The 25,197-nt window shown below is 45.7% G+C and overlaps 1 protein-coding gene and 1 long non-coding RNA gene across 2 annotated transcripts in view; one reads left to right on the forward strand and one right to left on the reverse strand.

The window, feature by feature from the left end:
- Nucleotides 1–13,951, forward strand: part of LOC119388045 (uncharacterized) — a 78,218-nt gene extending 64,267 nt beyond the window's left edge. The window contains exon 2 of the long non-coding RNA XR_007414673.1: nt 13,739–13,951. This is a non-coding gene — a long non-coding RNA (uncharacterized LOC119388045). The remainder of the gene's footprint in view (nt 1–13,738) is intronic.
- LOC119378840 (exonuclease V) lies at nt 10,474–11,643 on the reverse strand. The gene has a single exon (XM_037647868.2). The coding sequence runs from the start codon at nt 11,516–11,518 to the stop codon at nt 10,490–10,492; it is 1,029 nt and encodes a 342-aa protein (XP_037503796.1). The 5' UTR covers nt 11,519–11,643; the 3' UTR covers nt 10,474–10,489.
- Nucleotides 13,952–25,197: the final 11,246 nt, after the last annotated feature.

Consider the following 25,197-nt stretch of genomic DNA (forward strand, 5'->3'; position numbering starts at 1 on the left):
AATTGACGATATGGCGTGCAAAGTCACGCTGAGGCGGCGACGCCCTTTAAAACAAATTACACATATTTTGAAGCCACAAATCCTACTCGATCGTTGCAAGCGACGAAGCGACTACGGTTGATCTGCGGTTGCCACGCCCATTTTTTCCCCTCCATGGCAACGAAAACATAAATACAATAAAAGAGCTCTTGCGTCCGTTAAACGTCCGCATATCCGCCGTAGACACCCGCAGGACACCTGCTGGATTGCCAATTAGTATGCGCCTTACAGTCCTGCGGATGTCTGCTGTACGCCTATCGGCAATTTGCGGATGACCACTGGACGGCCAAGACATCCAGAAGTGGTTATCCAGTGGACGCCCATCGGTGTTTAAATGCCCAATGCGCCGTCGTCCCTGATAGGTTGACGGTCCGCGCGCACGGTTCTTTCGCTCGGAGCACGGTAGCGCATGAGCGCAGCCTTTTATTTCATATTTCGTGCGCTTTCTTTAAACGCCGGAAGAAATCGTCACGCCGCATGGACTGTCACGATCCCGTCACATGGAACACGGGAGCGCGTGGCCTCACAAGCTCGAAAGATTGCACATAGCTTCAAGTTGCCCTTATTTCCACAACTAAATGATATTTTCTTATTCGGAATACCAAGTGACAGAATATTGTTTAGTTGTGGAAATAAAGGCCAGTGGAAGCCATACGCAATCTTTGAGCTCGTGAGGCCACGAGCTCCCGCGTTGCATCCATGAGTGTCGGAAGGATTTTGTCTTCGGGGGTGCAAACCCGTGTCGCATCGCGCGTGGGGCAGAGCGCTGGTGTAGCTTGGATGGGCGCAAGCGCTGGTGTGGCTTCAGGAGGGCAGGTGCCCCTTTTGCACCCCACTGCCGATGCCCATAACTCATATTGAGCGCGATCTGTACGTTGCCACAAAAAATTCGATCGGTCGTTTTGCAATGCCCTCTACAACGCAACAAAATGCACTCGGCCCTAAAGTAAATGCACTCGGCCCTAAGTAAATACTCGGCCCTAAAGTATTGCTATCGCATTCATTGCTTCGCCGCAACGGCGAAGCAATGAATGCGATAGCAATAAATTGTAATGCACCGCGAAGAACGGAAAGCAGCTCGAAATTGCCAGCGCGTCGCTCGAGCCCAAAGGACGCACACGCACACAAGAACGCACACAGGACGAGCGCGAATTAATGCGTCACAGCTCGACACTTGAAGCGCACTGCTCAAACATAAAGCAGGACGCACGAAACGAACGAACAGGTACACACAAGACGAGCGCGAACTAATTGTCACAGTTGTTACTTATTTCTGTTTGAACAGCGCGTTCCTTTCGCAAACGCGGCCGCTGCAGCGAGCGAAGCGAAGCACCCCACTGGCCGCCCCTTCTTTCCTCGAGATAAGCGTACGAAAGCGACCACGCCCTGTAGAGCGAAGAGCAACGAGGTTCGCAGGAGCGGGGCGACGATCTTTAAAGTGCGCCACACGCGCGCACGTCGCGCCATCTATGTGGCCAATAAGAAAGCATGCCGAATTACATGGTGTATATAAATAGCTCGCCGTTAGCAGGCTGAAAGACGGTGCTGTCGTGGCCTAACGTCTAACGCGGCGGGCAGCAAAGCGGGAGGTCGCCCGTTCGATTCCGCGCGTCGGAAAGTATTTCAGAATTATTTTTCTTTCTGGCTTTTCTATATATATATATATATATATATATATATATATATATATATATATACATACTTATACATATGCGGTGAATGACGGCGACGCGGACGGACATTTTCCAGCCGAGACTGTCCATATAATTGCTATCGCAATAAGCAATCTTGAAACCGTCTATTCGCAATGCCCATAGACTGTCGCGCCGCCAAGCGGAATTCAGGAGCGTCCTCTCGAGGAGGGTTAGTAGACGATAAAATGGCAGCACTACGCAGTCGCTCCTTTGTTCGGCTGTGCTAACCTAAGTGTTAACGCGTTGGCAGTACGGCTTTGCATGTTCCCTGCGTCAGTGAAGAAACCGGGCCCTCCGTGACACGAGAAATCTGATTCGTTCTTGCGGGACGCGAAGTTTTCGTGAAAATACGTGGCAACTCGCGCTTTCAATGCTAGCCCACAGCGTACGCATACTATATCAGCGTCGCGAGGCTTTCTGTAGCCACGTAGGTTAGTTAAATGTTATTGTCTGACATATTCAGTTGAAGCTCACCCTGTTTTACTTGCATATAGCATTGGTCAGTGTTTCTTGTAGTGCATGAATCCCATAACACTGTATGCGGGAGGTCGCGCAGGCTCGCGATGTGCTCTTGTAAAACTGAGCGATCCCAAGTTGTCGATACATTAAAATAGGGCCTCTATCTTTTGTCAGCAAAGCGCTGTTACTAATCGTGCGAGCAACGTTTCAATCATTCGAGGACGCGTCTGCTCCACGCCTTTCGTGGAGCGAACGATTCCACGCCGTCCTTCGCCAGTGTGTCGGTTTCGTAGCCACCGCTGCGCCGCTTGTTTTTGTACGTTTGTTGATAGTGGCAGCACACTGCAAGCGATTTGCTTGTTGAGCGGTCTGAGAGCAAAATGTTCTCCGCACCCAGACGTCTCTCTAATTGTAAACGTGGTGATGCATAGTGGTCGAAGTCGTTCGGCGGAGGAAATTCATCGATTGCTTTCAGCTGTGATGTTGAAAGAAACCATCTTGACGACGAGGATTTTCCACTGGACGTAGAAGACTGTGAAAGAACCAAGAGTGACAGCGACGATGAACGATCAGCTGCTAACTCGAAGAGCGAGTTGCACTTCACATCCCCTCGTGTGTTAATGTTCTTTCACGCTCGTAAGTCACTTTGATTGTATTTAATGTATAATATCCTTGAGCGAGATCAAAATAAAAGCATAGTTCCTCTAGTGCATGTATCACAATTATTGTGGATATTATGGAGCGCCGCATGCCGCCAACACGCCCAAGCTCGACCAGCGAAGCGAAATGGTTAGAGCGATGGAACGTGCAGTTGGTGCAGTCAAGGCCACAATCCATGCCTCTCGGCTAACTTCGTCGACGTTGCGAAAAAAAATATGTGTGCATTCTCTTCGATATTCATGTTTCGATCGTGCTGATCGAGCCTGCAACATGCTAGTGAAGTGAATTGCACACGGCTAGAGTCTCAGCATGGCTGTGACACAACTACTGAATGGGATGTTAAATGCTCGTGTTCCGTTGTAGACGTAACTCCGCGTTCCCGACTGTGCAAGTAATGACGACGGCGTATTATGTTTGCAAACTATCACCACGTTAAACGTGCGGTCCCGTGCAGTGCAGCGATGGCGCTACTCGCTGGCGGCCTACTACTGCGGCGAATCCGTCAGGCAGGCTCGGTACGTAATACTTCGGAGTGCCGTTCAGCTCATACGTCAATTTTAGTTCATGCAATTTTATGTAGCACGCACAGGATTTCGCAAAGCATCGTTATGCACGGTAACGGAGCTGAAATATAACCTTTCACACCGCAGCAAATAATTAGCTGGCGAGTACTTAGCACTTTCCATGGTTTGGGAAAGTATTTCAGTCCCATATCCAATTCAGCGCAGCTCATGACTTCATCCGGTGAAAGTGGCACGGGCCATACGTCCGCACGTACTATCTGTTCCTATGCTAACAAACGGGTTGACCCTCCTCCTGGCGCCATCTTGAAAAGCACGGCGCGCCACCTATAGACCAGAACACAGCGAATTCCATGCGCATCGCCATATTTGCATCGCGCGTCGCGCCATCTATCGCACACGCGAGGAAACAACGTGCGCGGGCTGCCACGCTAGCAGACGCCGCACAGAGCAAACGTGAAACTCCCGAAACTCAGCCCGTCGGAGAGCGTGTTTCGCGTCTTTTCTGGCCTGGACATTTTCGCTGATTTTATTGGAACATCAAGAACATCTTGCTCATGCAAGTCCACAATGTATACAGTACGTGCTGAGTGGGCTGCGGAAGCAACCTCGTCGGATACGTACGCTGTTACATTTGTAAAAAAACGTTCTCGCTGTAGTACGCGTGAATCGTAATCGCAGTGCAGCTCGCGAAAGAGTGAAACGATGTTTTGTTGCCCCATATTACAAGTTGTGCACAAAGTTTTGTGAAAGCTCATCATTTCAGCATTCATCGCGTAATAATTAGAGTACGCTTTACGGGTAGTTTCGCGGAACGTAATTTTTGTTTCACGAGCGCTCTTACAATAATGCGTCTTGCTCACAAAAGCGTGCTATCAGAGAGTATCACCTGCAGTGACGTTCATCGATCCCTTTTGGAAGCTATCTGCGCGATTTTATTCTTGTAACGATGGTGTTTTACAAGCGAAACTGTGCTACTATTAGTTAAGCCGGTTAGCTACGTCTGCGACGTAAAGGACACTGGCGCGAGTACTCTTTACTTACGTGCCAATATATGTATTATGTGCAGCTGGATGCGTCGTGTCCAAATAAATTTGGGGACATCGAACACTGCAGTGAAAGCACGAAATTCTGGCCAGCTGTTGAGGAGCACCGTGCCATTTATTACCTTTCGAAGACGAAATCTCGAAGGCGTGGATGCCATCAAAAGCACTAAAGCTTAATACTACGTTGAAAGTGGCAAAGCATGCTGATTTCTTGTGCTTGAAAGCACTACCTTGCACTACATTTTCGTCAAAGGAAACGCTCGAAGGTATGAAGTGCACCCCCACACAAAGCTCGCGCCTGCCTTCAACCCAGCTGCGTGTCACGCAAATTAGGTTCGCAAAACGAAATAGGTGGGCACCACACTGCAGAATACACGCATTTAGTGTACTTACTCGAGCATTTTCACTCGGCTCCTAGTTTTTTTGCTTGAATCACAGTTATCCACTCGCGGCGAAGCTGAAAATACCGCACCGGCATAATCGTCGCAGACAACGCTATTATCCTCTTGTTGCGCTGCTTGTTTTGGCATCCAAAGACGACGCAGTAGTGCCCAGACGAGCTCTTATACGCTGAAGCGGCGTGAACGGGTACTTTTTTGCACTTTAAAGCTTCAGAACTGCAGCTTGCCCTGTTTACTTAGTGCAGCCGGCGCGCGCCTCGGCAGCCCGGTCAGCCCGGCGTCTGGGTGCGAGAGTATCCGCTCGGCTCGCCAGCAGCCTGGGTGCGAGACAGGCGTGCTCTGGTGTATAGTTCGTGGGCATTGCGAATAAGTGTAAATGCCCACAGTCTTTTCAATAGAATGTATGAACTGAAAACTGTCCTCCAGACTTCCTTTTTGGACATGGCATAGTTCATACATACACTTATACTTTCTGAACTGCTTTCACAAAGCTGCAATACTATCAGGGTCGTAGCGAGAAATTTTTTTCGGGGGGGGGGGGGGGGTTCAACCATACCTTATGTATGTTCATGCGTGAGTTTGTATGTGCGCGTGTATATATACACAAGCAAAACTGAAAATTTTCGGGGGGGGGTGGGGGGGGTTTGAACCCTCCAAACCCCCCCTTCTGGCTACGCCCCTGAATACTATAAGTGTTCTTAAGGGGCCCTGCAACACTTTTCGAGCATGCTCAAAAAGCGCTGCCGATCGGTAGTCGAGGCTCCCGAGAACACGCGAGCCAAATATTATAGCGATGCGCACGGCCTGGAATTTACAATAAATTCTCAAAGTCAGCTGAAAATCGCTCCCTCTTCTCTCGACAAATGATGTATTAGTCCGCAAAATATGACGCGATTGTCGGCAGTTCCACCATTGGCTGGTGTTATAATCACGATAACACCCTCATTATTACTTTCGTTGTTAATTTTGAGTTCAATAAGTAGATAATATGTATGTTTATATTCTGTTATCGCGTTAAAAACACCGAACAAACATTAATATTAGCACTTCCGGTCTCACCGACAGCTCGTCTGCTCGTAGTTGCGTGGTTCCGTTTTCTTCGCCATGCGCAGTGCCGAAAACGTGAATATTTCTGTGCTTTTGACCATCGCCGGTTGCCGTTGAGAGTGGCAGCCGTTCGAGTGTTGCCTCGTCAGCTGGGAACTGCATCGTCGGCACGTTCTCACGACCGACCGAGGCAGCCGTGCAGCATGTCTCCGATAACAATGCTGGCGTCCGGTAATGGCGGCGCTTCGGGGTCGTCTGCCAGTGCCGTCTTACGAGGCGGTGTATCGGAGTATGGCCGAAACCGATCTCAGCTGTCATTCATTCCAAACGAGCGCGCAGGTTTGCTTCCATGGTTGGCAAAGCGATGAAAACACTACGGCGTTCGAGGTGCACACCCAACATTACCAAACCGACGCGCAGTTTTCAAGCACGCGCGATACGGCTCCGCTCGACGAGAACGACGCAAGCCGACCGGAAGTGGCGGCACAGACCACGTGTTTGCGCCCAGACGTCAGAGAGAAAAAAATGAAGAAAAAATTTCCGCCGGCGCTCTTGGGCGGAGCCTCGCTCGTCTGCGCTCCCTCCCTCGACTCGCTGCCTAGCTCTCCGCGCGCTCGCTGCGTTGAGTTGAGGGAGAAAGCTGCGGAACGTGATCTCTATAATTTGGTAACACCACTTAGACTTGACGGATTCGAAAAATTTTTGCGGCATATGACTCGTGAAGAGTCATACGTCAATAATGAGACTATTCCAATATAACTAAGAAAGGTGTTGCAGGGCCCCTTTCATGTCTCCACTGTAGCTCTTACATCCATTTCATTGCACTTTGACAAACTAGTCCGTCTTACCATATTGCAGAAATAAGTTGATGCAGCAAGTGACAGAAAATGAAGTTCAAGAGGAGGGCAGACCATAAGGCGTCAGTTTGGTGCAAATATATGTGAACGATGAAGGTGGTTCCCATTAAACTGGCTCAAACATAAGAGTTGCAGAAGTATTCAATGATAAATCAGCAGCAATTGGCAAAAAGAGAGCCATTCACCATTTCTGAATTCAGTTACTATGCAGTGGAACTCGTCCCCAAATTCCTTTGAGCAGGATGCGTCGAACGCATGAGAGAAGTGTAATCAGCCTGAACAGGAATTAGCAAGGCTGCTATACTCAGTGATCACAATGCAAGCTCTGCCAACTAAACTATGCCAAATGTTGCCAAAGCAAGGGCAAAATGAGAACTGTGAAGAAAAAAAGAGAAATTTTTTAGAAATGTAAACGTTTGGAAATTGTTTGTTCCAGTAGTAGATGTCATTTTAGCTTTTTTTTTCCCAGTCTTACTGATATTTATTTTGTATTGGTAGCTATATGTGGCCCTTTCATTGTGCTTACAAAAAATGACCACTGACAGCCAAATTTTTGTGACCTAAAATTTCACCGTAAGTGCTCTAACATGGCATTAACTAATGGTAGACTAATTAATTATGATCAGTCGTGGCATCACTTCAAAACGCTCGCCACAAATCATGATAAACTGGTGCACCACCATGGCAGTTGTAACTGACCGAACATGGAGTCGCATGCGCTCAAACTTCAATGAGATTGAAGGGTGTGCTTTTTGAACTGCATCCGAGAAGGAATGAAAACATATGGATGCACTGCTGTGAACCAAGGAGTAACCTATCAGGCTGGAGCCCCTCCCTAAGTCTGTCTGCCATAGTACACCTAACAGAAAACGACATGCAAGACATCCACCTGCCCAGCTCCCACTTCCCAGTGGAAGGCTCGTCCCCTCTATAAAACGAAAGGTTGCTGGCTACACCACTTAAAATGTTATTGGCATGAGCAGCCAGAAACACCTAAAGGGCAGAGTGAGTGAGTGGAAGAATGAAGGAGCTCATGAAGCTTATGCACTATGCTGTAATGTGCCCCGCAAAACTATCTGTGACGTTAACAATGCTCACACAACAGATGAAATGTTAGAGAGAGTGTGAACAGCCACTCAACCCACCATAGTGATGTTGCTGCCAGATCAGATAAGCACTGGTGCCTAATTTAAATACATAAAGTATGTCCAAGGCAATGTTCACCATTAATAGTTGGTCAGGGGCACCTATATGCACAACAGAATCGAACACAGATGTCTCGAGTTTGAAATTTTGGTCTCTGTGGTCCTAAAAGTGCTGCATCAGAACTTGAATGTTCACTAAGCAGTAGCAGCGGTGTGCGAATAGTGAAATTTCATCTCGAATCGAATAGTGCCAAATAGTGGCCAAAAATATCGGATATCGAATACCAAAGATTTTATTGAAAATTGAAAGCCAGAACAACGGTAATGTTGTGCTTCATCGTCATGAGTGCTCCGGGCTCAAAAATCTTTGGACACTTATTCACAGCAGCGTTTTAACTGCGCGTCGGAACGATGGGAGTTTCTGGACAAGTGGTGTTGTGCGGCAGCGACGCAGCATGAACAAATTTTTGCATGTGGAGACATTCACCAAAGGTTTCGCGGGCCAAAGTCAGGACGTTTTACGGCGTTTGCGGCATACGCGACCGAAGTACGCAAGAAGTCCGTGCTTTCGTCTCAGAAGCAAAGTTGCAATAGGCTTGACAGTTTTCTTGTGTTTTTTTTATGTGCTGAAATGACATGATGATCTCCTTTAAAGTAAACATGCGCTCTCCTTTGAACCAGGATATCAGTCAAAGTTTTAGCGAAAGGCCGACTATAACGACGTCACTGTTACTTTTAGCCACCTTCCCCTAACCAAGTTGCACCATTGACCTTTGTCACGTTTAAATATTCGTCCTGTCGAATTATTCATATATTAGCTATTCGAAAGTCGAATCAAAGTATTTGATTCGAATTCGAAACTCGAATATTTGCATACCCCTACTAAGCAGTACACTTGTGGATTAACTATCTCCAACAACTCTGTCTTATAATGAACAACATAATAGAAGGTTTAAAAGCATGGCATGCTCGAAATGTTTTACATCTAAGGCTTAACAAAGGAAGCTTTTCTGGAGCAGTTTTGGTATGTGCCATTTTGAATGTAATATACTCCACATAAAGCTTTGTCTTCTGCATTGCATATGTGTTGGTACAGTACAAACTCACACAGACTTTTACACTTAGCTTTTACCGTGTTAAATAAATTTGTCACTACTTTTTAGGTCACTTTTCATGGTGAAATTAAGTACAAATTTCAAAAATACGTTTCCTGACATTTTAGACAACCTAATCAATAAAGTTGCTTGTGTGGAAAAAAAAAGGGGAAATTTTGAGCCCGGCAGTGAGGAAAACCAATGCAACATTCTGGCAACACTGAATCCACCATAGCTGCACCACCATGGTCAAAAACATAGCCCCCCAAAGACACTAATATTGGGTCGAAATTTACCTTTGTGGCAACATCACAGAAATGGCACATCTATACAAATTTTCAAGTCAGACTATGTTGTATTTGCAACTTAGGTAGTCTTGCTGTGCTGACACACAGCAAGATTTTTAATGAAGACATGAAACAACATGTGAAAATACTGTAATTTTAAGTTAGTGTTTGCCAACCACATTTATAGCAGGTACGAAGAACTAATGCCCGAGCAAAATGTGTGGTACATAATTCAAATTAGCTTTCCCACACTTTATCAACACAGTTGAAGTCCACATGACATAGGCACAATTCCAACAGTAGCACAAAATAAACTGAAATGAGCAAATTTGTGGCCTGGGGGATCTCAAAAAGCTTGCGATGACATATGTTTGCCCTGTCTGCAATAAAATCCACAGAAATAAAAATGCCTCTCGCCATTTTTTGTGAGTGCAGCAAACAGTCCAGCAGTAGGCACGTCAGTCCACATACGTCAACAAGAGATTAACTCGCCAGCTTGATGCTCCCATGAAACAATGTTAATGAGACAGATGAAATGCTAACGAGACAGACGAGATGCTTTCTTGCCTCTGTATTCATGTGCAGGAACCTTAATCAGAGAGACGGAACAATATGGCCACAATTACACAATTTGCTTTTCATTCATTTCAATTGCAATGTGTAATGCAACAACAAACTTATCAACACACAATTTTTATCCACATTTTCTTAAGAACATCCTGTTGCTGGTCGACTCTGTCACATCTGTTGTTTGTTTCCCTCACCTTCTAGGCGAACTTCTCTGCACTACTTTGTAGCTTTCAATTAGCTACGGGTGCCACTCCACAAAAAAAGAGAATTTCAGTTGTGCGATTTCCTGCGCATGAGAGTTCATCCATCCATCCACAAGGGCTTATTATTTGAGATTTGACTGTATTTTTGCTTTTGCTTTTTGCACGGTTGGGTGAAGCATGGGCACACTCTCAGCAGGTTAATACATAGCATAATGCTCAGCAAACCAAGGTACTTTTTCCGGTGAGGCCAACTCTACAGCACTATAACAGCATAGCTCAATGCCAAGGGCAGTGACTTTTACACTCAACCAACTTCTTCACTCGCCAGTAGGGCGCATTCCCCTACTTTGCACTTTTATGACCACTTGATAAAACTCTACTAGACAAAATTAATGAATGAGAAACATGATGGTACAAATAATAGGCGGTACAAATAAAGAAAGGTTGACATGCAGCTGCAACCATTTCATTTTGTTTGCACAAAGCATCTTGAGTTGCGCTTAATGCATTCGGCCTCTTTGGCCTGACGCCATTCACATATATTTTGAAATGGGCAACATTTACACTTCCATGCATCTTCAATGTCATGAACTCCTTCCGCAGGCCTCTCGCCAGTCCAGAATGGAAACAACATCTGCAGAGTGCCCATCAACCACTTCTGATCATACTCGACACCTTCAAAACACAGCGTGTTGTTGGTTTCCTGACTGAAATACTCCACAAGCAATTGGCTGGGGAGAGGCAACGCTTGAACAGCACTCAATACGAATGGCACCACATGACGCAAGGTGTTCATATGCCGCTCATCCAGCGGCAATAGCTCAAGCACCACAGAGCTCAACTGCACATCCAGAGTCACCCGAAAGCCTTTTTCAATGTCGTTCACGTCCACCTTTCCTTGAACAAGGTTACTCAACAGATGGTGGTACAACATGACTTGTAACCGATGCGAGCGGCGAACCGGTGTGCTTGGCAGTCTGGTGCTCCTTATCGTTTTCAATTCAACGATGTCGACTTGAAGTGTATCTCTATCGCAACGCAGTTCATCTACGACTCCGTTGACAAAGATGTCGCCGCCAAAGGCTCTTCCAAACACGGGCACTTCTCTGGCAATAGGTTCACCACACAGCAAAGAGCGAACAGATTGCAGTAAATTCAGGAATAGGACGGCAATGTTATCCTCGCGCGTCTCTGTGTCCACCGTAACCACATCTTGAACTTCAAGCTGCCTTGCCATGTGGATATCTGAACCACGAGTGACTTGCGGGCTCTCACCTTCTTCAACGTCGTAGCCCATTTCCTTCAAACGAGGTACTCCGATGAGCGAGTACAATAGTTTCTGCTCGCAGTACATTTGACTGGACAAATCCGACACGTAAATCCGACCATTTCGATACTTATAAAGAGGAGGTCTTGGGTCGGGGGCACCGTCACACTGAAGTTTTGCGATGAGATCGTCACCTTCGGGGTCGTCCCAAGCACTGCTGTCATCCATCACTACGGTTTCAGCAGTCTGCAAAGCGCACTGTAAAAGGCCGATCGGCTGTCATATCAAATATTACGGGACAACACAAAGCAAAATTTCGTACTAACGCTACAGCAACGCTACACTAACGCGCATTATGGAGCGCGCGCACCACAACTTGTTCAAACTTGTTGTTCCATAGTGGCCAGCTGGTCAAATATTATTGTCGGAGTTGTCCAACGCCCGGTGATCCAAAGCTGCATTTTTTTTTACGCTCCCGCTATATCACACAATAAAATTGCAAAATAAAACACAAATATAATAAAGTTATACAACAAAATAATGAATATATAGTGTGAAGTATTTAAAAACCTTGAACCCTAGGCAGTGTGCTGCGGCGCTGTCGTAAGTAGTCAGTAGCGTGGGCGTGGCGCTTATTTTTTGACTCAACGAAGCATGGAGGAAAGAAACAAAGAGGTTTACAATTTCATTTCTCATTACATAGTGCACTTATCGATGCCTGATGTTGTGAGAAAATACCCCGTACGCCTCAGCAAAGCTTGCCGAACCAGGTATTTCAAACAATAGGAAACTCTATGTTTCAAACTATATTTAAGCGCATATGTATGGCGCCGGAAGCAAACTGCCTGTTGACGAACACCTCGAGCACTCTGTCTACAGCTACCTAAACATGTGTTAGCAATTTTTGCAAATGTCAACGTCGGGACCACTGATTTAGGGGAAAATGGCATAGATATATGTGGCATGGGATGTTTTCCATGGCGTCAAATTGCATAAACCGCAAACATGCCTAAATTCCGACATCAAAAAATAAAAGAAGCATATCCCAGCTAGAAATTATCCGACTGGTTTTAAGTGGGTCTGTCTGGTTTGTTGGTTCCAGTTGCAAACTTCAATGGCTTTGCAGCGAGATCCAAGTGGTAGTTGCAGCGGTTGCAGCAAGCGAAATAAAAGCATGAAACTAACAAGGGAAATAAGTGCATCTGACCACGAGCATGCACTATGAGAAAATGATTAAGCATGCGAAATAAAAAAAAAAGAAAACTACTCTGAATGTGCACAACCACCGATATCCACACGTTCTTTCTGGCTGATTCTCTATCCAAACAATATGCACGTAATCCAATGATTAACAAAACCGAATGCATGTACACGCAAAACATGACGACAGTTAGATAGGGAGAACGGCGAATCCTTTATGTTGTGGGCCGACGAGCAGGCTAGTGTTGTGTGCGACACAACACTAGCCTGCTGACCAAAAGGACGCGGGTTCGATCCTGGCTGCGGCGGTCGCATCCCAATGGAGGCGAAATGCTAGAGGCCCGTGTACTTAGATTTAGGTACGCGTTAAAGAACCCCAGGTGGCATTTCCAGAGCCCACAGCTACGGCATGCCTCAATCATATTGTGGTTTTGGTACGTTAAACCCGAGCAATTTACAAGTGTTAGTTTTATGCCAGTAAACATAATACAAAGACCATATGACATGATGAAAAATTCGTGGACACAGGGCGCCGCAGGAGCCGACGTTTCGACAAGCGTACTTGTCTTCTTCGAGGCTGCAACTGAAAAGGCAAGTCTGCTTGTCAAAACATTGGCTCCAGCGACAACGCCATCTTCACGAATTTGTTATCTCTTCTATCTTCCGTCTTCCCCTGATGTTCTGCCTTTTAAAATGACATGACATGTATGTTGAATAAAGAAAGGGAATTTCGAGGGCTCGTTTGTTTTGGCTGGCACAACCTTAATGAAAACCTGCTGGTTTTCATTAAGGACATGTTATGTCGTGTGTAATGATATACCCTGCTGTGTACTGCTCGCACCGTTGCCTAGGTGAAAAGGCAGGGCGATGAACTCGGAAGAGCATTGAAGGGTCTTGCAAACTTGTCATAGCCGTGCAAAGGGCGGCAGCCAGAATTGCCTGCCAATCGGCAGGTGATTCCGATTGAATGCAACATGGCGCCCACTACTCTCGGTACAGGGGGCGCTACAGCGCCACGCCCTGTGGAGTACGCAACATGTCCCATGTAAAGAAATGACTGCAATGACAGTTTGTCTTTTATGCCACTCATGACATACCATTCCTGCAATGTCATACCATTCATGTCATGACATGCCATTCACTGCAGCATCTTTGTGAAACAGTGTAGGCGCACTGCGGTATACTTTCACAACTCTGGTTGAGAGCTGGCGATTGCATACTAAGTTCATGCATTTTGTACTGGTGCAGGATCTCGAGAAGCTGCGGTATCTGCCAGTTCCTGTGGTGTTTCCAACCCTGACATAGCAGAAGAATGCAGCAGTCACTTTTATTTGTGATGGTCTCATTCTTCATGTTTTCCAAGTGAAAAGCAACTTTGCTAAAGTTTTAATGTACATTTAAGCTCCTAGTCAATTGCAAAACTAGCAACATTTTTTCGAAATAAATTGTTCAGCATGTTCACATACCATCTCAGAGGTTGTCTGTTTTTGAAGACTGCATGCTTTTGAAGTTGCAGAATTTGTTTTGTATTTTCTTGCTTTAACATTTTCTCTTGCATTCGACATCCATATCGCTGCTCATAAAAGTGTGCTTGACCATTTGCAGTAAAATTTAGTGTGTGTGTATGCTGACCGACTGTGTTCTTGATTATTTCAAATTCCTAAATGTTTTACAATACATACTTGAATTTTGCCATATACATAATATATACAGTTGTAGTCCATGCAACTTTTGAATTAAAGAAATAATTTGCCTATGGCATTGTGCCAGTCTGTGAAATTGCTCTGACACAGCTATCAGGTGTGTTGTTGGCTGATCTATAGCTAAACATTTCCAGAAATCGCACTTTATTGTGCTACATTATCTGCTGAAAACAATTTCCAAGCCCATGATGTCGAAAATTATGTAAAATAAGTCTATAGAGTACATGCATTTTCAGTCTTGCATCATTGAAAATTGCAGCACAAACTAGGACCAGAAAGGGGAATAGCACAAGTGCTTACAGTCAACTGATGGCTTCGTTATGTCAGAAAGAACATATATATCCAAACACTTGTACTCACCACTTATGTGCACCATTCGTAAGTGCAAACACAGTCCAGTACCTCGCACCACATCTTTTACTTAGCCCCTTTCCTTAAGAAGGGGCACTTCCTTGATAAGGGGACTCAACTTTATCAGTCAATTGTCAATAAACATTTCAGGCAAAGTGTCACTCAACAAAAGGGGCTATATAAAAGATGTGGTATGTGGCATTGGCCTGTGCTTGCACTTAGGAACGGTGCACATGTGCAGCAGGTACATGTGCCCTGGTTCAATATGTATGTTCTTTCTGACATAATAAAGCTCTCAATTGATTGTAAGCACTGATGTCATTCCCTCTTCTTGCCCGTGTTTGTGCCTTAAAGGCCAACTCCGGCGGTTTTTTGGCCATGTCAAAGTAATGGTGCTTTTATGTTCCTGAGACGCTCCTGTTACGGGCCCGATAGCAGAAATACTCGGCAAATTGGAGAATAATTTTAAATAAGCAAAAAAGCGCAACACCGAAACCGAAACCCTACCGAGTGTACTGTCTACGTATGACGTAGACGTTGTTATGACCGAACCGGAAGTCGGGCAAGGCATGCCGGTCACGCCGGCGCGGAGTATGAAAACTATGACAGCCGGGACGACCAGCGAAACGCCGGCCAAACCAACGCTGTCTGTCGCCTTGTGCACAGCAGACGCTCGCTGTATCGGCCTAAGCGCAAAGTTAGCAGTGCCCTCGGCTGTGTCACTTCCGCCGCCTTGCCAATACTGACGTCACAGACGCAATGTTGCCAATAATTGTGGGAAGCCAGGAGGGCGTTTGCAGACAATCTTTAAAATTCATTTGCAAACAATCTGCCCATGTCTCAAGCCTGTAATTTGGCATAAATGACGGAAACGTGCAAAGGAACGTACCCAGCGAATTTCACTGAGATCCATCGACCTCGAAAAATCGCCGGAGTTGCCCTTAATGTTTAATAATAAGCCAGAACTCGTTCAAGCACTAGATGTCTACACACCATCTACAACATAGTTTGCCAAGACTTCTAATAGCACCAAATGGAGGGAGCATTAGCTGAGCTATCAGCCAGCTTGCAGACGTCTAAGGCTAGAATACGGCAAGAAAGCTGCAAGACTTAGCCGTAGCTTGATCAAGCCAAAAAGTAGACGTCTACTAGCTGACTTTGCGTTACCTGGGTTGCGACCAAGCCACCTGATGTTGCATTCAAAGAACCATTTACTTCCTATATTTACCCCCGGAAAGGTGAGTACAAATGGCAGGCCGTTGTGAGAAGCGCGTCATTGCTTCATTTTCATTTTTGCATCCATTGCAGAGCTTGTTTTCTTTCGGACTCTACCAATTTGGGGAGGAGCTGCAGTGAAACTTCGACCCCCCTAACGGAGAACCCTGCGCATGCTATGTCTACAGGTAACCTACTACGACTGCAGCTGCTATAAAGGAAGATAACAAAAAGAAGCTGTCTAGCACTAAAATTGGGAATAAATGTACGTGCAGTCATCATAACCAGAAATTTTTTTAGGGGTGAGGTTCAACTATCCTTTATGTGTGCAAAATTGAAAATTTTCAGGCGGTTTCAACCCCTCCTCTGGCTATGCCATGGGTGGTCATTGTTTATGTAGCCATCACCAGCGTGTAAGTCTGGCGGTCTTTGTGCACAGAAACCTGTCACGTTACAGTGACCCGTTTCATGCAGAAGCACATACAATGGGGTGCAGTGTTTTGGTGCACATGCGATGCCATTGTGACATCACCGTTGCATTGGCATTAACTGATATTTTCTACTGCTGGGGCATGTGATGAGTGAGTTTGCATGACGACAGTGCAGTGTGCATAGTGTAGTGTTGTGGTGTCGCAAGTGGCGCATGATGCGGTGGTGTGGTGTGGACACGACAGCAGCACCGCGCAACAGACACGTTCGTCGGACAGAAGAGCACGATGTTGGCGGGGACTGGTACGAGTGAGCAGATGAGGTAGAAAAGAGCCACGACCAATTAGAAGGTGGCACGTCTTGTGGTAGAGGCCCTCGGGCTCTCACGACATTTACCAGTTGCTGCCTCCCTCGCCAAGGCCCGTGCCTGGCCGCTGTCGCCCTTGATGCTGCGGCAAGCATTACACCATGTGGATCGACCGCATGGGGACTGCAGTGGGGCAAGCATCCCCCAGAGGTTGCGGAGTAATCTGGCCTCGCGTATGGGCAATATCTGTTCTCCGTACGAGGATTTGGTACCTCAGCACCCTAGAACAGTGCAGCCTCCACCAACAGGCATTGGACATACAGTTACAGTTGGAGAGGCTAACCAAGAAGCTGTTGCTGACGTGTGGGCATTAACTTTGATGCAAGGATATGTGCTCCCCGTGACCAGTACTCCTCATCATGGCAGCGTTGTAACCACGTCCAACCGTATGTGCTTGCATCCATCTTACCAACACACTTGTTTAGTTGGTAAGCAAGTGTTTACTGCAATGTGTACCACGCACATAACTGTGAGCCTTACCTTGTGTACCATTTGAATACTTTTCCACTGCTGGTCAGTGCTTTGCCCTTCAGGTGACTTGTACTTTCAAGCTATTCATACATCCTAATAACACTCCGTTCTTTTCCTTCCCCCCTTCTTTTTTTCAGCACTCTGAGCAAATCTGAAGCAAAGCCATTTCAAGGGTGCATCACTGCTGGTTCTGATGACACCTCATCTGGGCAGCTAGCAGCATGTTCTGGCATCCCTGGAACAAGGCAACCAGCAGTGTCTGCACTCCTCACTCTACGAAGATGACTTCGCTGAAAACCACAGTAAGCAGAGTACAAACCAAAGATTATCAAACAAAAAATCAGCCACACTGTATGCACTGTATAAGTTTGTACATGCACATTGCCAGTCAGCAACTGGTTGTCAAGAAACTATTCTTTAATTTGAAGACAGGAAAAATTCTTGAATGCATTACAAAATAATGACTTCGTAAAGGGCTTGATTGATCTAGTTGATAGTCCATGATAGTATGTCTTAGCATAAAAACTTTTGGACAAAAGACAAAGCGAAGTGCCTCCAGCAACATCCTGTGTTCAAGAATTTTTCATCTTTTCAAGCTTCCCCATCTTCCCCTGAACTTATGCTTTTTTACAGTGAAAGCTGTTATGAGATCAGAACAGCCAATTTTGGTGGCATAGTTGTCTGCCGCCGCTGCCACCACTGGTGTCTGTAACTGCTCTAGCATGCAATGAAAAAAAAAAAAAATACAGGATTGAGCAGGTTTGAACACAGGCCCACTGCGTGGCAGTTGAGTATTCTACCACAGAGCCACACGGGGCTTGAAACTCCTTTGCAAAAAGACCCTATATGTACAGGCATCATTCAGGTCAAGGAATCGTGTTAGCAGATGTAATATAGCATGGTAGAAGAGTGAAATAACAACCAGGCGCCACACAATGGGATTTGCGTAACAAGTGGGGAGTTTAAACCTTCCTACCCATTACAAAGTGCTCAGCCATAATTCATCGTCATCAGCCACAGATGTGCACACAATGCCTTACATATGTGTATTGGGTACCTCGCTTCTACACAGAATGAATAATGGCATAGTTGGTGCTTCCCTACTTCACAAAATTATGACAATTTATGGCATAGTGGGTGCCTTGCAGCTGTACCCCAAGAGAGCTTAAAACGGGCTCTAGAAAAGTTGTGTGTTGTGCTTGAGTAGAAGTGGAGCAACGCCGGCACACAATTTTCTTTGTATATATATATACGTCCCAATAATAAATTAATAATTCACCTGGAAGTTCGACACTTGTATGTGTCATCTTGTATGCGTTTTGTTCCTCGTCCAAAAGCTTTTGTGCCAAGACATACAATGTGTCTTCTGTTGTAGCTTTCATCATCATCATCATCAGCCTGACTGTGCCCACTGCAGGGCCAAGGCCTCTCCCATGTTTTCGTGAATCAACCCGGTCCTGTGCTTGCTGCGGCCACGTTATCCCCGCAAACTTCTTAGTCTCATCTGCCCACCTAACTTTCTGCCTCCTCTTTGCACGCTTGCCTTCTCTTGGAATTCAGTCTGTGACTCGATCTTAATGGCCAGCGGTTATCTTGGCCTATGCGTTACATGCCCTGTCCATGCCCATTTCTTCTTAAACTTTTTCAATTACCGGCTTTACTCAACGTGAAAACCTAACAAGAGATAGACATTTCGCCACCTATACAGGTGGCATCGTCACTGCACAAATGACATCAACTGGGAGAATACGTCGTGCTTATATCTTGCCGTAAACATCCGGCAGAGGGCCACGATTGCTATTGCATGCAGTTTGATTACGGTGAATGAACCATGATTCAATCAATTTTCTTGGTCCCCATCGTTGCTCCCGCATCAATGTCGTCGCATTATCGAGATCAAAAACGTGTCCTTTCGTCAGGCAGTGGTCAACTAATTCAGTCTTGGCACGTGTTGCATGTGTGGCTTTTGTGACGTCCCTTGCATGTTCCTTGAGACGAGTACGGCGTCGTCGCCCCATCTCGCCGATGTAGCTGGCATCACAGTCCATGCAGTCCACCTTATATATAACTTTACTTTCACTTTGTTCGTCCGGGGGGGGGGTGCGGTTTTTTGGTTTTGGGAACACATTTGCTAGCATGCGCATGAGTTTGAAAACAGTTCGAACACCCAAAGGCTGTTAGGCCCTACGCACTGCTTTTGACACACCGCGAACATACGGGATGCACAGAGAAGAAGTTGCCTTAGTGGTCCTACTCTCGCGAGGTCTTCGCATGCGGCATCACGTATCGTCGACAAACCTCTGAGGGTAGCTACGTTTATTCAGGACACTGGCAACATTTCTTTCTTCACGCTTCCTCAGGGTCTGCGTCAACGACAGCGCGTCGCATTGTGACAAAAGTGTATGCACAACAGCATGCTTGTGTTCGGCAGGATAGTGCGAGTCAAAACTCAGCACACTGCCGCTATCGCAAAATTTTCGGTATACGGCTGTCTCCAATGAACCGCCCTCGCTCCGACATACCAGAACATCTAAAAGGGATAGAGTGCCACCATCCTCCATTTCGTAAGTGAATTGGATGGCCGAATGAACATTATTTAGCGGCACATGCATAGCATGCAGATTTTGCTTTTCCACAATGACGAAAGTGTCATCTACATAGCGACAGTACGTTTTTACAAGAAAGGCTAAGGTCGACAAAAATGTAGTTTCCACGTGTTGCATTAACAGGTCTGCCACGATTACCGACACGGGACTGCCCATCGGTGCACCTTCTATTTGATGGTATACAATTCCCGCAAAAGTGAAATATGTTTGCTTCAAACAGAACCTCAGCAAAATGATGACGTCATCTACAGTCAGAGAAGTGCGGCTTGACAATGTGCAATCATCGTGCAGTCGTCTCTCAATTATATCTCTAGCCACTTTTATTGCCACATTGGTGAATAAAGACACGACATCGAAAGATACCATAACATCTTCATCACCAAGCTGCTGCTGACGTATCGCAGTAACAAATTCTTTTGAATTCTTAGCCGCAAGCGCATTTCCTTCCGCAAGTGGCTTCAAATTTTCAACTAAAAACTTCGACAAGTTGTATGTCAGGGATCCAACAAAAGAAACAATAGGCCGCAGGGAGCAGCCATCTTTGTGAACTTTCGGCAGTCCGTAAGCTCTCGGCATCGCCCCGTCAGACGAAAAAAGACAACGGTATAACGACTGGTCAACCATTCCTTTCGTTTTTAGCCTGCGCAAATATTCAACCAACTGCCTTTCACAACTTAAAGTGGGATCCTGCTGCATCTTTTGAAAATGCAAAGGGTCATCTAAAATGAGTTGCATTTTGCTTTCAAAGTCCTTTCGGTGTTTGGGATCACGACAGATGGATCAGACCTCAAGTCTTCTAGCGCAGCACGTTCACCAAAAGTGAGATTCGACCGAGGCATTCGAGAACTAGCCAAAATGTTAACAATGCGGCTACGAGCAAGGCTTACAGCCGCAGTGTCTTACATGTGACGAAAACACTCCTCAGTCTCTGACGATGTCGTGTTTTGGAGTCACCTGCGGGGCTTTAGCAAAGTTCATCCCCTTTGAAAGAACACTCACTTGGTCCGGTGACAGTAGTTTCTGAGACAGGTTATGTACGCTTGTGGCCTCAGAATGTCCTTGCGGAAGATTGGGTAGCAGCAGAGCCTTTACCCACGAGCACGCTAGCGTGTTCCCAAAACCAAAGGACCGCACCCCCCCGGACGAACAAAGTGGAGTTATATATAAGGTGGACTGCATGGACTGTAATGCCAGCTACATCAGCGAGACGGGCGACGACGCCGTACTCGTCTCAAGGAACACGCAAGGGAAGTTCGAAGGCCACACATGCAACACGCGCCAAGATAGAATTCGTTGACCACTGGCTGACGAAAGGACACGTTTTTGATCTCGATAATGCAACGACATTGGTGCGAGAGCAACGATGGGGCCCAAGAAAATGTATTGAATCATGGTTCCTTCACCGTAATCAAACTGCATGCAATAGTAATCATGGCCCCCTGCTGGATGTTTACGGCAAGATATATGCACGATGTATTCTCCCATTTGATGTCATTTGTGTACTTACGATACCACTTGTACAGGTGGTGAAACGTGTATCTCTTGTTATGTTTTCATCTTGAGTAAAGCCGGTGATTGAAAAAGTTTAAGATGAATTCCCCTGGCTTTTGGAACCATTTCTTCTTGATTTCGACTAAAATTTCCTTAATACCTCTTTGTTCCCTGAACCACTCTGCTCTCTTGTTCTTTAAGGTTGCCCCCTATCGTGTTCCTTTCCGTGGCTCGCTGCATCGTCTTCAATTCAAGTTGAATCCTTGTTGTAAGCCGCCAGGCTTCTGCCCTGTAGGTAAGTACCGGTAAGATGCAGCTGTTATGTATGTTTCTCTTGAAGGGATAGTGGTAAACTACCATTCATGATTTGAGAATGCCTGCCAAATGCGCTCCATGGTCACTACATGTCCTAAGTTGACGTATTCCTTTACCACTTCCAGTGCCTTGCTGCCTATCGTAAAGCGCTGTTCTCTTCCAAAACTATTGAACATTGCTTTAGTTTTCTGCATATAAATTTTCCGACTTGCCGTTCTGCTTTCCTTGTCCAATTCAGTTATCATGATTTGCAATTCATCCCCTGAGTTACTGATCAAGGAAATGTCATCAGTGAATCACAGGTTACTAAGGTGCTCTCCATTAACTTGTATTCCTGACTGTTCCCAATCTAGGGCCCTGAAAACGTCTTGTAAGCACGCGGTGAATAGCATTGGGAAGATGTGTCTCCCTGCCTTACACCCTTCTTTATTGGAATTTTGTCACTTTCTTTATGGAGGACTATGGTAGCTGAGAAGTCGCTGTAGATTTCTTCCAGTATTTTTATACATGGTTCACCGACACCCTGATTCCATAGAGCCTGCATGATTGCTGAGATTTTGACCGAATAAAATGCTTTTTCGTAATCTATGAAGGCTATATAGGGGTTCGTTATGTTCCACGCATTTCTCTATCACCCGTTTGATAGTGTGAATATGGTCTATTGTGTTGTGGAGAAGTGGACGGACACAGGCGCACAATTTTCTTTGTATATCTGTATGGCCCAATAATAAAGTAAAAATTCACCTGGAAGTTCAGCACATGTGCGTGTCACCATCGTGTCGCCTGTACTAAATCCTGCTTGGTCGTTTAGGTGATTAAATTCTCAGGTGGTCCTAAAGTGTATTAGCTATTACCTTTGTAAATAGCCTGTAGACAACGCGATTTGCACATAGCTTGTAAGCTGATCGGCCTGTAATTTTTCCAGCCCTTGACGGCCCCTATCTTATGGATTAAGATGATGTTAGCATTCGTCCAAGATTTTGGTACCCTCACTGTCAAGAGACACTTCGTATACAGAGTGGCCAGTTTTTCTAGCATAATCTGTCCACAGTCTTTCAACAGAGCTCATGTTACCTGATCCTCACCAGCGGCTTCGCCTCTTTGCATTCCCTCCAAGGCTTTCTTTACTTTCCCTGTTGTTATTGGTGGGGTGTCTAATTCCTCTGGGATACTACTACTTCTTACATTATTGTCCTCGTTGTCCTGGCTACTGTACAGACCTCTGTAGAACTCCTCAGCTACTTTAACTATCTTATCCATATTGGTGGTGAAGTTGCTTTCCTTGTCTCTTAGTGCATACATCTGGTTTTTGCCTGTGCCCAGTTTTCTCTTCACCGCTTATAGACTTTGTCCATTCTTTAGAGCATGTTGAAATCTCTCCATATTATAACTTCGTCAGCTACCTTATGCCTATTAATTAACTTCGAAAGCTCTGTCAATTCTGTTATGTCTGTTGGGTTTGAGGCTTTCATGCTTTGACATTTCTTAATGAGGTTTTTCGTCTCCTGGGAGAGTTTGCCAGTGTCATGTCTAACGACCGTAGCTCCGACTTCTGTTGCACACTCCGTAATGATATACTTGTCAAATTATCATTCATTGCGTCAATGTTAAGGTCGGCTTCCTCGGTTAGAGCCGAGTATCTGTTCTGGAGCAAGATCCTTAATTCCTGTACTTTCCCTTTCTGTGCTTACTCATTATTTGGCTTCTTAGTACCAGTTTCTCCCGTTCCTTCCTCAAGTCTAGGCGAATTGGAGACCTTACCATCCTGTGGTCACTGCATCGTATCTTGTCAAGCAGTTCTGCATCGTGCATGATGCCATACTGTGCACACAGTATGAAGTCTATTTCATTCTTAGTTTCGCCATTAGGGCTCCTCCACGTCCACTTTCGGTCCTCCCGTTTTCAGCAGAAGGTATTTTAAGACCCGTAAATTATTGCATTCTGCGAACTTTAGTAACTCCCCTCTGGTATTTCTAGAACGAATGCCTTATTCCCCGCACTGCTGGTCTCCGGCCTGCTTCTTGCCTACCTTGACATTAAAGTCGCCCATTAGTGCAGTATTACAGTGAAATCTGTTGATACGATTCTGCATAATACGTTTTTCGGTATAATACGGTTTTCTTTTTTGCTCCCGGCCAACATTATTCCTGGCCAAACCTCTTTGGTTAGTACGATTTTTGCATAATGTTTTATTTTCTGGTTCCCGTGAAAAACATATCAATGAGATTCCACTGTACTGTGTTTTTACCGTATTCATTGCTGATTTGACGTCCTCATAGGAGCTTTCAACGAACTGGTCATCATGGCTGGTATAGGCGCGCAGGCCTCTTGTACCTCTTATTAAGTTTAATTACAAAACTTGCCGCCCTCTCATTAATTCTATGGTATTCCTCTATTTTGCTAGCTCTATTTTCATGGATAAGGAACCCTACTTCCACTTCTCCTCTGTCAACAAGCCACGATAGCATAGGACGTGCCCATTTTTAAAGCAGTGTATAGGCTCATATGTTGTAGCTGTAGTCATCCAAAAGTGACTGCTGCGCATTTCAGGCCACTTGAGCTCTGGCACCTAGAGGCAGAAAATAACAAAGAGCTGAGCTAGTTGGTAAGTATTCATATTAAAGAGACAGGGCGTGCAACACGGGCACAAGGGAGAAGTCAAGACACCACAAATGCAGGGATCGAAACCGGGATTAATGTTTTTTGGTGTGGTCGCTCTAGCAGTTGAGCTAACCAGGAAGCTAGCAATTGGCAGCGCGAGGGCTAATTAATCGAAAACTCGAAATGCACGGACACAGAATATTGCGAATCGGTTCTATGGAATCCCGCAATGTGGCAGAAGGGTCAAGAAATGGTAATTGACAACCATCTGTCTGTAGCATGAAGCCATGAGGAAATCCATGCGGATTTCTCAGAAAGAAAGCTTCTTAGTGGAAACTCCCTTTTCAGCTACCTTGCAAGATTCCGCAGAACCAATTCGCAATAGTATTCTCTGTTCGTGTGTTTCGAGTTTTTGATTAATTAGCCCTCGCGCTGGAAATTGCTAGCTTCCTGGTTAACTCAATTGGTAGAGCGACCACACTGGAAAAACATTCATCCCGGTTTCGACCTCTGGTCCAGGACAAATTTTTTGGCTACTAAGAAGCTTTCTTTCTGAGCAATCCGTATAGATTGTCAGAAAGATTTTCTTGTGGCTTCATGCTATATAACAGGTAGTTGTCAATTTTCCTTTCCTAACCATTCCAGCACCTTGCAGGATTTCGCAGAAACAGTTCGCAATTGAATTGTTTGTTGGCTATGTCCAGGAACCTGCACACAAAAGGCATAGAGAAGTGAAAAAACTTCGTGGACGCTTGAGCTTCGCTTTCAAGAGTAGAATGCGATAGCGTAATCGGACTGTGTTCGTATCTCCTTCCCAATTGTAAGCCTGGCTTCACTTCTCAGTGGACACCTAAACTGTGCTGCAAGGAAAGCCATAGTGCGTACGCCCTGCGGTTCCTATATCCATGCATGCGGTGCGACGAAACATGGTGGCACAATGCCGTTTAAAGTGCACCTATGGGCCCCTTGCGCCATCTCGCGTGTGATAGTCAAGCCTCTGCCACTCTGAAGCACCTTTGAGATGTGTGTACCACTATCGATAAATGGTGTGTATAAATAGCTCGCCGTTAGTATGCTAGAGGATGTATGCGTGGTGGCCGAGCGGCTAAACGCACCGTGCCACGGAGCAAGGGATCGCAGGTTTGAATCACCGGTCCC

This window comes from Rhipicephalus sanguineus, chromosome 1 (assembly GCF_013339695.2).
Source record: "Rhipicephalus sanguineus isolate Rsan-2018 chromosome 1, BIME_Rsan_1.4, whole genome shotgun sequence".
NCBI classification, from domain to species: domain Eukaryota; kingdom Metazoa; phylum Arthropoda; class Arachnida; order Ixodida; family Ixodidae; genus Rhipicephalus; species Rhipicephalus sanguineus.

Excerpts from the sequence above, each read along its gene's own strand:
- LOC119378840 (XM_037647868.2), bottom strand. The coding sequence starts at position 11,518 with ATGGATGACAGCAGTGCTTGGGACGACCCCGAAGGTGACGATCTCATC.